Source organism: Melozone crissalis, unplaced genomic scaffold (genome assembly GCF_028551555.1).
Source record: "Melozone crissalis strain CALT ecotype California unplaced genomic scaffold, PUWL_Pcris_2 ptg000033l_1, whole genome shotgun sequence".
Taxonomy (NCBI): Eukaryota; Metazoa; Chordata; class Aves; order Passeriformes; family Passerellidae; genus Melozone; species Melozone crissalis.
The window spans coordinates 5,642,286-5,656,491 of record NW_026535811.1 but is presented as its reverse complement, the minus strand read 5'-3'; the positions used below and the strand labels follow the sequence as shown (position 1 = coordinate 5,656,491).

Genomic DNA, 14,206 nt, shown 5'->3' with positions numbered 1-14,206 from the left:
ATGGGCACATGGTGACTCTCTGGAAGGGGAGAAGGACGAGTTAAAAAAGCATTTATGAATAAAATATACACTTTGCAATTTATATTGTAAAATAGATAATCTATCTATGAATGAAACATTTGATGATATAACACTCCATCTGAGTATTGGCAATGCTCCTGCTTTGTGCTGTTCCATTCAGTACAGCAGGGTTACACTGCACCAGCCTCTGATGCAGCCCAGTGCCAGCCTGGCTTGGTGTGATCACAGGTCCTGGCCCTGCACAGGGGCTGTGGTGCCTTTCATGGCTGGAAAGGTGTTTTTACCAAAAGCCTTTTCCTGTTTGACTGAAGTGGATGCAACTGGCAATTAGTTCATGCCTCTTTGTTGCTATCCTTGTGTTCTGTGCTGACCTTGAGTGAGAGAGTGAATCCAGCTCGTTCTCCTTGCTGTATTCATCTGTGCATCATCCAAAATCAGGTTATGCAAAGTGTGTATGTCACATGTGTTTAATGTAATATAGTGTATAATACTGTCCTTTATGAGTATTGGTCTCTGAGCCCTTAGAAAATACTTTTCTAAGTATTTTCACAATTTTTCTGGGTATTTTTTACTGTGCTAGATTTATTGACACATTGTCTAAGTTTGGGAGGCATTCAACCACCAAAATCCTACACATAATTCAAGTTCCCTTTCTTCTCCTGTAAAAACTTTTCTGTCACAGAGCTCCTTTTGAAAGCAGAAAACACTAAAGAATTCCCCAGTCACATCTACTATATTTTCCTGACAAAATCAGGACATCCATGGAAAACTAATGTCTTGCCTCTGCAATTTACCTTCTGGATGCTGCTTGCATTTAAGAGCATAGCCACTGATTGTTCCCAAGGCACTGCATGCATGGAGCAGAGTGAAAGCTGTATCTTATTTAAATTAATGAGTAAGATGAATGACTGCAGCATTTTCAAAACGGGCAGAAGAGGAAAGCTAGGCAATATTCACATATTAATTAAAATGAGAGCTCTCCACCCAAAAAACACGAGTCAGTTGATATTCTGCCCATAGACTCATTCATGAAATGATGGGCATGAAAAGCACCACAGGAAGCAGGGTTTTACCAGAGACAAAGCCATTCACTTGATGCACATACTGTTAAAGGAAGCAGACTTGGTATTGCAATTTATTCTTGTTGTGCTTGAAGGGAAAAGAAACCTTAAATCCAGCTGGAGAACTCACAGGACTACTTTGCTCTTTAGATTTGCTTTATAGTTGTGCAGAGTCCAACTTGGGAGACATTAGCATCAGTAATAACTATAGAACTTAGCACTTAGTGTGATGTGTGTCATCTGCACCTCCCAGAGAGGCTGGCAGGGCAACTGCAGAATTACAACCCCTGGCAGAGAAACTGAACAGGTATGTACAAAAGCTTGGTCATATGGCCAAGGTGACACAATAAAGTGCAAGGATGGGCAAATGGCTTCAGGTCTCTCTGACCTCAAATGCCAGTGTGGGCAAAAAGGGTTATTTACACCCATATTTTGCAAAGTAATTAATTGCCAGTAGACTTTGGCATATTGGAGAAATCAGAGTCTGAGTGAGCATATTACCAAATATATTGTTGGCTTTTTTAAATCTGAAAACCCACTGCAAGACTCTTCACTTTGAGTACTGCATAGTACTTGACTGTTTCAAGTCAGGTGCCTAACCCAAGGATGTAAACTAAATGTTTTCTTTAACCAGTCCATACAGCTGAGGGACACATCATCACGGCATTCAGAAAACCTGTGGTTTCTATTTGCCTCTGTAGCCTAACTCAAACAGCAAAATCAGAGAGGGGAAGTCAGACAATGTGAATAGCCTCCAATATATCCAGTTTTATAGGTAATGCCCAGATCTGCAAAGTCATGTAGTACCATGTCCCACTAAAATCTGTGAAAATTTGTTTTGTCTGTGTTTCTGGAACCGGGCACCCTTTGCCCAAGCATGATTGCCTCTGAGTCTTAAAATGTCACAGTATTAAAGTGAGATTCAGCAAGAAGTGTGACAGCATTATATAATCCATGCAAATAAATCTGAATATTAAAACTACTTCCACTGCCAAGATGACAAGAATTTCATAAGTGCAAGATGCAACAGTGGAAATTATTTTCCTGAACTGAGAAGCAAATATTGTTCTCCAAGTGTGTGAAGGAAAAATTGTCTCAGGACTGCACAGAAGGGTATTTTCTTGTGCCAGCTTTCTGTTTCAGGGTTGGCTGTCTTTTGGCTACCTGCCATCCAATAATTCATTGCATGCCCATGGGGCATTTCATCGGGGGAGGGACATATGTTAGTGCAAGAGCAGAGCTGGTATCAGAGCTTGATGCCAGTGACGTGGAACAGAGGCTCTCAAAGGGTCTTGCACATCTGCCTAGTCAGCCACAGACTGCAGACTCCGCTCTTATTTGTCTCTGTCTGTTAGGTCTCAGAGCTGGGATTAACAAAACACAAAGCTTTTTTTCAGATTTGTTTTTAAGGAAGCTGTTGTATGGCTTTTGTTGCTGCTTTAACTGCTGCAGGAATGCCATGTAAGTGATGTGAAATTGGAGTTTAGGTAGTCCAGGAGAAAAGGTCTATGCTCAGTGATGAGCCACACTGTGGCAACATGTAAGAAGTGCAAAAGCTTCAGAAGGAACTGGAGAGAATATCAAACCTATTGGTCCTTGTAATTTGCACTGCTGAAACCATGAGATACTTGCCTGCCTTTAGAAACTTGTTTCATTTCCCTTTAAAATAATTGCTATCTATGCTACCTAGAGAATATGTAACTAATGGAGATTTCATCAACTCCAGTGGGTTATGGATACAATGATGCATCTTAAAAAAGGAGATTCCCATGTAAGCAAAGCCACCATGATTTGTATCAGCCTTTGCATATTTTTTTGCCTTTGTCTCAACTCCCAAAATTACAGGGAGGAAATGGCCATTGAGACAGCATTGTCTGTATGCCATGGTCCTAAACACAACTCTGGTCTGGAATTGAGCCCACCATTTGGAAAAACATCTCTTCCTGATTAAAACATTCCTGTGGTGGATTTACCACCAGCATTCTTGGTACATGGTTCCAGTAATTAATTACCCGGACTGCAAAAAATGCCTGCCTTGCTTCTAGACTGGAGCCAGGGTGTGGGCACAGGGTCTGGCTTCTCTGAGAACTGAGTCAGATAAGAAAGCCATCTGGTCTGTACTTGGTCTACTTCCTCTCATATTCAGCCCCAGTTTATGCACAACTCTTCTGCAGTATCTTCTATTTTCTGGTTTTGTCAACTGGCCTGAATAAACCTCTCAGCACTGCACACCTGATTGTCCCCTGGTGATATGAATGAAGGTGGTGTGAGGTGCCAGGTAAAGTAATTTTGTAATTCTGACAGCACATGGCATTGGGGAACTCAGCCCTAATGTCCCCTCTGTCCTCACCTTTATCCTCTAGACCATCATTCCTCTAATACTTCATACCATGCTAATACTTTTGATTGTCCTTAACATTTTCCATCAGTGCAGTGTAATGAGGTGAGGTGTAAATCCTGTGAGGTGGTGCCAGCAAAGTGATCCATGGGGTCTCTTCAGCCCATGTACCACTGCACCTGCACTTCTCACTTTACTGAAGTTTGACTTTCTGCACCAAGTAAGGTCAGGGAAGTACAGGGCACACTCTAAGATGTCTCTGGGATATGATCCATAAACTTAAATTCATTAAGTTCATGTCCTCAAGAGCTGGATATAAAAAAGAACAGAAAGCAAGTGAGAGCTATGGTCTGACAAGCTGTTAGTGATATTTCATACCTCTGTATACCTTTGTTTTGCATTTTGCACTTTTAACTCACATGATGAAGTTTTCAGACAGAAGTGGATATCAGGTGTAAGCTGAGTTCCTTGTTTTTGTCTTTTGCCTGTCACTGGCTGCATGTTCTCTGTTGATGTCTTGTTCCTGGTACTTGACACTGACCATCTTGTCTGTGAAAGGAAGCCCTCCAGCTGGTTTGCCTGATGAGAAGAAAGGAAAGTTTGCTTGGTTTAGTCACTCCACAGAAAGCCATGGTAATGTTCCACTGCACTCTGTGTCCACACTGCATGTGTCTGTGTGTCTGTATATCTCTGTGCAGGCTGGCCTATAAATCAGATTTGTGTTCTCCTGCATGTGAGTGCCTGGCTTTGTCTGTTGCTTGTGCAGTGTCCTCTTCATGCACTCAGGATAAGCTGCTCTGCAAATCAATCTCATGCTAATGTCTTCAGAATAGTTTTCCGTTTGCAAATAAGCTCAAATATGTCTTGAAAGTGTTTTACCTCATCTTCCAAACTGACTTGTGAAATATCAGCATTTTGGTTTTATTCCTGCAAGGCTTACTCTGGACAAAAAAAAATTAATTTTGAATGTTGGGGGTTTTCTGATAGCTTACTTGACTGTTTCATGTATATCAGAACGTGAATTCAGTTTATTCCTTAATTTATCTTTCCAAATAGACAAGATTATTAAAACACCTGTCTTCATAAAGGAGCAGGCACCATTAGAGTACAATATTTCATACTTCTGTCAAAAGTGCTAGAGAGTCCATTATTTCATGTGGTCCTGAGAACACAGCACAAGAATTTTAGATTTCCCAGTAAGTGTGTTGGAGGTATGTGAATTGTTGTGATAGGATGAAGGAAAGATAGCTCACTTTGAAGGACATTCCTACCATAATGCTTTCAAAGCAGTAACCCAGAATATTTTTAGAAGACAGAACATTTCTGATGTCTTTTTAGCCCCTGAAAGAAGACCATGGTCCCATGAACATTTGCCCAATTGAAATGCAGAACCAATTTCTTCCACATTGGCTCATTTTGCAGCAATGACCCACAAATAGACATATTCTTACTACTGAGTTACATATTCCTGCAGGCTGTTAGAAATCTCTCCCACAGCAAAGAGCATGTGCTCTCAAGCCTCATCTGAGATATGTACCCAACAGCTAATGCAGGTCATGTTCTGAAGTTCTATCAGGCTCCTGGGAGATCTGTTTAACTCCTCCATCATTCAATCTTAAGTATAATATTTTCTCCTTTTTTTGTGTATTCCAAAATGGGTGAGGAGGGAACAGGACACATATTGGATCCTGTCCATTTTCCTGCCTTTAAGATTATGTGTAAAGAGGGATTGGAGCTTGGAGGAGCTGTGGGCAGCTGGGGAAATGAAAATGGTGGGTTTGAGGGATTTTTTTTGGTCTATAGAAGCAAATAAAATCTTGAGGTTTGAGAACAACTAAAACCAGGTTCTTGAATCTAGATGAGAGAGATTCACACCTAAGGTTGCTTTCATTTGATGTTTGTTCCATGGTACTTCTCTAAAAGCCTAGAAGGTTTTCTGTCCAGCTCTTAGCTGTGAGAGTCAATATAAAGCTGCACCAGAGTCCATATTCATTGGCTCCTTGTTGGTAATATCTGAGTGGGTCAGAGAGTCTGAATTTCCCTCTTATACCTCTAGGTCCAGTTTCTAGGTGTGAGGTTGAATCACATTCATAGTTAGTAAGTGATAGATGAGCCATCAATATTCTTCATGTGGTATTTGCTATCAAGCTAACAGAAGCTGTTTATCTGCATGTATCTCAATCCTTGTAATTTTTATTTGTCTTCTAATCATTGCACAAAAGATTTTGGAGGGCAGTGAGGTGGTTGGGCTGCTGCAGGTAAAAAGGCTTTTTTTTTTTTTTTAATGCTCAATGGAATCAAACAAAAGCTTCTTGTTGGGTTTGTCAGGGTTTTTACTTTCCAGTGGTTCTCATTCATAAAATTTCCAGAAATTGACTCTGAAAGAAGGAGAGCAGCTGCTTCTTCTTTAGCATTTGAGTTACTTTTATGCTCCTGAAGTCTACCTGCCCAACCTGCTCTGTACAAGAAGGCACTAGGCTTGCTCAGCAAATTGTTTAATCCTCAGGAGCTGCACCTGAGAGTCCTTTCATGAAGCCAGCTCCTTCAGTCATGCACTCATTAGGAGGTGTGCCAGGCTCTGATGGCCATCCCTCTCTTTTTCTTCCCTTTGACTCTTGCAGTGAGCATGCCCACCAGCGAGACCGAGTCCGTGAACACCGACAACGTCCCCGGAGCGGACATGGAAGGCGAGAACTGCGGCGCGAGGCTGGCGTGAGTACCCAGACACCATCCCAAGGAGCCCTGGCATGGGAGTAATGTGCTCTGACCCCATGACTCAGGAGGCTGAACAATTCCTTCATTAAGCTATAGTGAAGGAATTATATTACATTACACTAATACTATATTAAATTACATACTAAAGAGACACTGTACTAAAGAAAAACCTGTGACAGGACACAGCTTTGACCCAACTGGCCAATCAGTCCAAAAAACCCTCAGCAGAATCCAATTAACAAATCACTTTGGGTAAACAATCTCCATAACACATTCCACATTTGCAAAACGACAAGAGCAATGAATAGAGATAAGAATTGTTTTCTCTTCTTCTCTGAGTTTCTCACTGCCTTCCCCAGGAAAAATCATGGGAGAGTTGTGCCTGCTGCGGTCACACCCACACACAGATCATGTGTCAAGGGCTGGGTTGGGCTGGGGAGAAAGCCAGGCAAGTGTCAGGCTTTTCAAGATGAGCAAAACCCACAGGGGATGAAAGGAGAGGCCAAAGAAGAGCTATTGATCCAGGTTCTTATCTTAATTGTGATGTTAACTCACTCTGGACATTAGTGAAGAACCTCTTGTTTTTCACAAAAGTAAATAAGAGACAGAGTGCCCAGGTCTGGTTTTGTATAATATCTAAAAGAGAAACGGATGGATAAGAGTGTTCTTATTTTAAAATTCCTTGTTGGTGATAGTCTTTCAAAACTAGTATATGTAGACTGAAGAGTGGAATGACTGGTCTATTTTAGTTTTTCTAAAGATTGTTGTACACTTTACAGTGTCTTGTAATAGAAATACATTGAGGGCAACTCCCATCTTGCAGACCAAATTACACTTTTTAAATGCTGAACAGGGTACTGTAAGTGATAAAGAAATACAACAATTAGGAGGTATTAATGCCTCCTTGAAATTACACCATTGTAATAATTGGAGATGCTTGAAAATATGACACCCATCCCTAAAAGGAGGATCTGGGAAACTACAGGCTGGGGACAGAGTGGCTGGACAGTGGCCAGGCAGGAAGGGACCTGGGTTGTGACTGACAGCAGCTGAACATGAGCCAGCAGAGTGCCCAAGAAGGCCAGTGATGGCTCCTGGCCTGGCTCAGGAATGGTGTGGGCAGCAGGAGCAGGGCAGTGATTCTGCCCCTGCCCTCAGCACTGGTGAGGGCACAGCTCCAGTGCTGTGCCCAGCCCTGGCCCCTCAGCTCAGGAGCGATGCTGAGGGGCTGGAGTGAGTCCAGAGAAGGGCAGCGAGGCTGCTGAGGGGTCTGGAACACAAATCCTGCAAGGAGCAGCTGAGGGAGCTGGGAGTGCTCAGCCTGGAGAGGAGAAGGCTCAGGGCAGACCTGGTCACTCCACAGGTACCTGAAAGGAGGGAGGAGCCAGGAGGGGTCAGGCTCTTCTCCAAGGCAACAGCAGCAGGACAGGATGACACAGCCTTAGGCAGTGCCAGGGGAGGTTTAGTTTGGACATGGGGAACAAGTTGACAAAAAGGGTGATTGAACATGAACATTGGAATGGGCTGCAGGGAGCTGGTGGAGTCGCCGTCCCTGGAGGTGTTTCAGTAAAGACTGGATGTGGCACTCAGTGCCGTGGTCTGTCTGAGTGACAAGGTGATGTTAGGCCTTAGGTTGGACTTGGTAATCTCAAAGATCTTTTCCATCTTAGTTAATTCTTTGTTATTCTGTGATCTGCATTATAAGATGTGGTATGTGGAATATGTTGTAATTTCAATCTCTGCTTTTCTTCAAGAGTCAGTCAGTGACTTACAAGCCCCCAGGGAAATTATTTGTGATCACTTTCCTCCACCTGCCTGCTGTTGGGAAGCTGCTGAGTTTTTTAGATTATGAACCCTTTCCTGCAGGAACCAGGCTAGATGTTTTCACAGCACTGGGGCAGTTTAGCCCTTTCTTTGGCACCCCACCAAGCTGCTTGTGCTCTTGGCACTGTTCTGGAAGCATCAGCTGGATCCACTCTGGAGAACCCTCTTTATTCTGCAGTTATGGTTCACAGAATGGGTCAGGTTGGAAGGGACCACCCTGGCTCATCTGGTCCAGAGTGGCAGCCAAAGCTGACCCAAACCTTCACACCTCCAACAAGGCCTTCCCTGCTTGTTAGTATGAGGTGGAGCAGCACATCATTCCTTGTGGGAACCTCCACAGCCCAGAAAATGTCAGAGTAGTAAAGTCTCTCATACATCTGGACACAGTGTCAAAAAGAATGGCAGCAGTTACTCTAAGGTTTCATGTATTTTTAATATTACAGCTTGCATTCATTTAATGTTCTTAATCCCAAAGGGTCCTAAAGCACTTTATGAACTGTAAATGCAGGGATTGTTTTCACAGCATTAGAGTTCAGCCACCTTCAGGGTAGAATGTGACAGGTGTTTAAAAACAACAAGCACAAGTGTTTAAGGGGTTGTATGAGGGATAACTTGCTTTGTGCAGAAACTGCATTGGGAATTTTGGCAACCAGAACATAATTATCTTAGCTGGAATGTGGCCAGGAGGGCTGAAGTTAAGCCCAACTCTAAATGTAATCATGGCTTAGAATGGAGTTTACTTAAAATAGCCCAGCATGCTCATGGGAGAATGGCAGTACCCTGAATTGGCATTAGGAGAAGCCTGATTTCGCTAAGTCCAATATATTTTAGGGGGAAAGACATAGGAAAATTACAGGAAAACAGAATTTAATTTCTTCTTCTCATGTTTTAAATGTTAAAACAGGGCCCAAAGTTTCAGCAGAGCAGGACATGTAAGATTCAGAGAGATAAACAGTTTCCTTGCCACTTTTCACTTCATCTGGAAATGGGTGATGTATAGTAGGCAAATCAAAATCTGTTATTGAGGAGGGTTTGTTTAGTCCTTCCCCAAGGACAGTTGAGAATCCTCAAGGCCTCCCTCAGATTGCTTTTCATCTCTAAGAGATGGATAGGCTCCATCCTCCATGAAAATGAATGGCTGTATCACTGATTATGAAATTCTGGAGAGATACAAATTTTGCCAATGCTGCCTGCTTTTGTAAAATATTTGTGTCAAACTGTGGATCTGGAAATTCCTTAGTTATGGGCCAACCCAGACCTGCTTCTGATTCTGAGGCTTAGAATCCTTTCTGGTTTCTTTATTACTGTATCACACACTCAGGCAGGCAAAGAAACCAGCTGTCATTGTTTCAAGGAATACTAAATACTCTTCTTTTTACTGAATCCTCATTCAAACCCCCCATAGGTCAATATTCCTTCTGGAACATATAAAACATAAGCAAGGATTTATTTGAATGAGTGTGTTCTTTTATTGGAACCTAAGAATCAGAATTTGGCCCAGTGTTTTAGAACAGTGAAAATTCATGTGGGAAGTCAGTTGAGCTTTTGAAAAAGTTCTTCATCGAGCCCTAGGTTTTGAGTACTAGCATTAATAATATACTAGCATAGAGTCATATCATCCTGATTTGCTCTGGTTGAAGATTAGGCCTGGACTTTTGAGCAGTTGGAATGGTTAGTCAACATTTTTGTTCAATTGTTGAGTTTCACCTGTTGCAGATGAGTCTCAGTGTTTTTACCAGCATTCTAAATTCACCCTGTGGCTGTGAGTCCCCACTGCCTTGCTATAAACACACTCTCCCAGAGGGCAGAGGCTGCTCTGGGCAGACATGACTGAAGCAATGTGGGGCTTTCAAGTCAAAGGCAATATATTTCTTTATTTATTGACATCAGGCTGCCTAGGATGTCTAACCACCCCAGCACCACCACTACAGTTACAGGCTGAGCTTGCCATCAAAATGCACTCCTGATAAAAGGAAAAAGATGCCCAGGAGACTGAAAGAAAATGCTTTTTCATTGAAGGCAACTTAGAATTACTCACTATTCTTTCTGTTCTTTTAAAATCTGTAGAGTTTTGAAAGGCTGGGTCTGTGACTGACAGAAAGATCTGCTTGAGAAGCCAGGCTCAAATGTGCCTTTTGGAAAAGGAGATCTTCTCTGACAGCCTTTCTCAGCTCCACAGAGACATATGCTATGTGAGATCAGGAGAGTACCTCTCAAACACAAACTATTGCCTACTGATAAATTGTCTCAAAGAGGCTTTTATTTCTCTAGTGCCCATACTATAGAAACTGCCTCTGTCACCTGTCCTGTCTGGAGTAATGCCGGCCTTCAAACCAACAGGAGTTTCAGGGTTCTAAGAATTTTAAAACTAACCTAAGAATTTTAGAACTATAACAAAACAAAAACCAACCCATAATTCATAATTATTTCTGGTGTAATTCTGCTGGCAATGGTACTGCTGTGGCACAGCACAGTTCATTTCCTAAGGAAGTGCACTTTATCAGGCATCTGAATTTGAAAATGGTTTTGCAGGCTTCCACAGGACATTGAAAAGCACCCCACAACTTCCATAGTATATTATTCCTGTCATGATATTGCCTTGTACTGGGCTGACATCTGCCCTGCAGTAGGCACAACAGCTTTTATCCTCAAGGACAGCATTTGGGAGTGGAACTTATCTTATTTTGATGTGTCACAGCTTTCATAACCTGTTGGTGCAGAGCACAAAGAAACACATTTCCTCTGCAGCAGGCACCAGTGGGACAAACCCAGAGCCAGGAGCAGTGGGGCTCAGTTTGCAGGATATTCTTAAACCCAGAGCTTCCCAATAGTGAGTAATTTCCCTGAGCCTCTGGGGTTACTGCTGTGCAGGACTCAGATTCCTGAGGACAGGCTATTGCTCATAATCAGGAGTAATCTGTTCTGTGCAGGGTGTCAGCATATATAATCTTCCAATAGAAGCAGGATGTTAATTTTCTAATACAACCATACAGATCTGGAGTGTCACAATAGAGCTTGCTTTTATACATATGCATTAGCTTGAAAAAAGACCTTTGTGGAAGCTAATGCTCCATACAGCCTCAATAGAAAAGTGAAGCACTTGAGCTCAAAGGGAAAGAGAGCTTAAAATTATCTGCTTTCATTGAAACAATAACCCACTTGGTATTTTTGCCTTAGCCAGGATTTCCATACATATGGGGGACAGTTCAATTGCTTTTCCACCAAAGACAGTTCAAACAATAAAACAGGATAAACAAAAACTAACAACCTACACTGGCTTTCCAACTGAAGACAATGTGTCCTGAAAGTTTTATGAGCAATGGAAGGTTTCCCTGGCAGCTGAATGGTCAGTGATTTTTCCCTTGGTGCTTTTCTGGCATGGAAATTAATTCCTGTGCAGGTCTTGCAACAATCAGCACAGGAGCCAGTGGTAAAGGTGAAAGTTTTCTTGCAGGTTTGCTGTAGTTGTTGCTGGTTTTCACCTTATGAGAAGATGGGCTCCTTGTGATGTGATGGAACCAAAGTTCCCATCACATCAGGAATAGTGGGAAGAACAGTCTGCCAAAAGCTCTGAAACCACTGCTGACTTCAGCAGGAAAACTCACAGCATCAACCTTATGTGTAATCTCAGATACTGCTCTCCAAGTTATTGTGAGAAAGGTGCTTTTAATACTCACAGTCAGCTTTAGGTGTGTGTCTAAAGGACAGTAGCATGCCCTAATGGAAGGGGAATTTTCTTCCTGCCTCAGATTCTGGGACAGGCCTTTCTGTGACTTGCCACAGGGAGAGCAAGATTTTTTACTGAATGCTTAGATGCTGGCCTGTTTTCCCAGCCTGTAAGAAAGCCCATTGAATAGCAAACCAACTCAATTTTATGTTAGACAGATCCAATTTCCTTAAGGCTATTCTGTAGATTCTTATTGTGCCACCTTGCCAGTTACTGCAAAATGCACCACGTTGCCCCAAAGCAGAATCCATGTCACACCAGGACTGCCTTCTCACAGTAGTAAAATCTGTAAGATATGGCCAGAGAAGCTCTTTAGATGTTCTCTAAAGTTGTGTATAACCTAGAAGCTTAGTAAAGTCCCTTTCTGTGTTGCTGCTTTTCTGACAGCTTTTCCTGGTATCCAAAGGTTTTTATGAGTCCTTATGAAGATGTGGCTGCCTCTAAGTTGGGATCATACAATATAAAAGTAGTTGTAGAGAGTTGGATAATGGTCATGTTTGATAATGTCCACACCCAGAAAACAGCTGTAATGTGGTCTTTTGTGTCATGCTTGGTGACCTACAAGATTTTTCCTGAATTGGAATGTTGTGTGAATGGTAGAATTGTCTGTTGTGTGTACAACTCCCCAGAGCCCTCAATCCCTGTTACACAAAACTGTCACATCCTTCACAAAGGATGTGAATATGAACAGGGAACTTTATCTCTCAGAATGTGGGATATCTCATTACATTTGAGTTATGCTGATTATCCAGAGTTTATGTTGATAAAAACCTTTAAATTTCACCATCTTATCTGTATGTTGTACATAACAATGTAAAGTTGGAGGAGTTCTAGGGAATTTCAAAGATAGCTAGTCAAACAGAGATCTGATTTTTGTGTTTGTTTTTCTAAAAGACAAGCTGAGTTACATGGGTCCTGTGATAAAAGCACTCAGTAGTGATCTGAATTGGTTTTCATTATGCTCCTATACCATCATTTTAAACAAGAGTTTCTCAAGGCATTCCAGAGTTGGACAGAATTGAAGTTTCCCTCTTTCTCCCATAAATGACATAAACCTCCCAGGACACCAGAGATGCAAGAGATCCATGTTTAAACTCAGCAGAGAATCTGGCCCACTCTGAACGCTTTAAGTGCCAGCTTGGAGTGTCACAGACACTGTGGCACAATTTCCAGACTATTTGACAGCCCCTAGTGATGCCATAAAAGCATTTTTTTATGTGACATTGGTAACCCAAGTTCTGAAAAAAATTTAATCATAAGAGTCATTTGAAAAATGTGGTTCAGATTCATGCATAATGTTTTCAGAAACATTTATTATACAGTTTATTTCCAAAATTCCATTTCACTCTTTGATTCTACCTCTAAATATAAATCTAATCCTCCTTCCTTGTCCTCTTCCATATATATAGCACACCCACATGTGATAAAGCCTTCTGCCACAGCAGTAAGGCAAGGTGGAGGGAGGGGGATGAAGGCTGTAGGTAACCTGTGGGAGCACTGAATGCACTTGGCTGCTGCTCATAATGCTCCAAAGATATAATTATCACATGCATGATGAGTACTACACCTGCTGCATCTCTTTTGCTTAAATAAATAAAAGATTCCAGCGCTCCCTCACTGAAGAGCCATTAACCAGAGAGGTCACCAGAGGATTTCACACCCCCTGTCCATCCCCTTCCATCTCTCTCTTTTTCTCTTTTGCTCTCTCTCCCCCTCTGTCCCTGCCAAACTATTCCTATCAAAATCCTCACCACCTCCTTTCTAGTGCTCAGCTTTCTGCTTCGTTGTGATTTTTACATCTTTTCACTTCCCCTCCTCGAGCCCTCTTCCCTGTTGCCTGTAAATCTCCATTACAGTTTGCAGGTAGTCATCATCAAGCCAGGATCCTCAGTGAGAAGCAGGAATAGCTTTAACATTAAGGATGTGTTTTGTAGGTGCTTCACTTGGCATCCTTGTTAGAGCTTGCTTTGTCTCTGCAGCACCATTTAGCATTCTGCTCTGCCAGTGCATTATTTCTTCTTCCTCAAGAGCCTTGCACGTGTCTGTACCCTCCCTGCTGCCCAGTGTGTGGCCTGGACAGGCTGCCTGTGACACAGCAGGAGTTATGTATTTGGGTATTTGCTGCAAAGGCCCTTTTCTCTTTTTTGGCTCAGCCCATCTGCTGGCAAAAAGTTCCCCTGACTGAAACCTCTTGCAGATGAGGAACGTGACCTGTCACTGATTACTTGTCAGTAACTGATGTCCTCAAGCAGGGGCAGGACCATTGTTAGGGCTGCTACAGTAAGGAGTGTTAGATGCTTGGAGAATTACATTCTCCCCTCTCTACTGACAGTGAATCCAATTTCAGGGCAGTGCAGTAAGACCTCTGCTGACTGCTGTCAACAATGACCCACTTTCCTGTCATAGAGGGAACCTGAAGGATTGCTTCAACCCAGCAGAAATACTTTTTCCATAGTCATTCCCCAGAGTTTTTTCTGCTGCTATTGGTAGTAGATTTTGAAGCTCCCCAAGTCAGCTCTG

The 14,206-nt window shown here is 42.4% G+C and overlaps 1 protein-coding gene across 1 annotated transcript in view; it reads left to right on the top strand.

Annotated features, from left to right (window-relative positions):
• The window catches only part of CACNA1C (calcium voltage-gated channel subunit alpha1 C), a 408,531-nt gene that overhangs the window by 288,745 nt on the left and 105,580 nt on the right, over positions 1-14,206 (top strand). Inside the window, exon 10 of the mRNA XM_054281854.1 lies at positions 6,042-6,132. Within this exon, the coding sequence (XP_054137829.1) occupies positions 6,042-6,132 (91 nt within the window). The remainder of the gene's footprint in view (positions 1-6,041; positions 6,133-14,206) is intronic.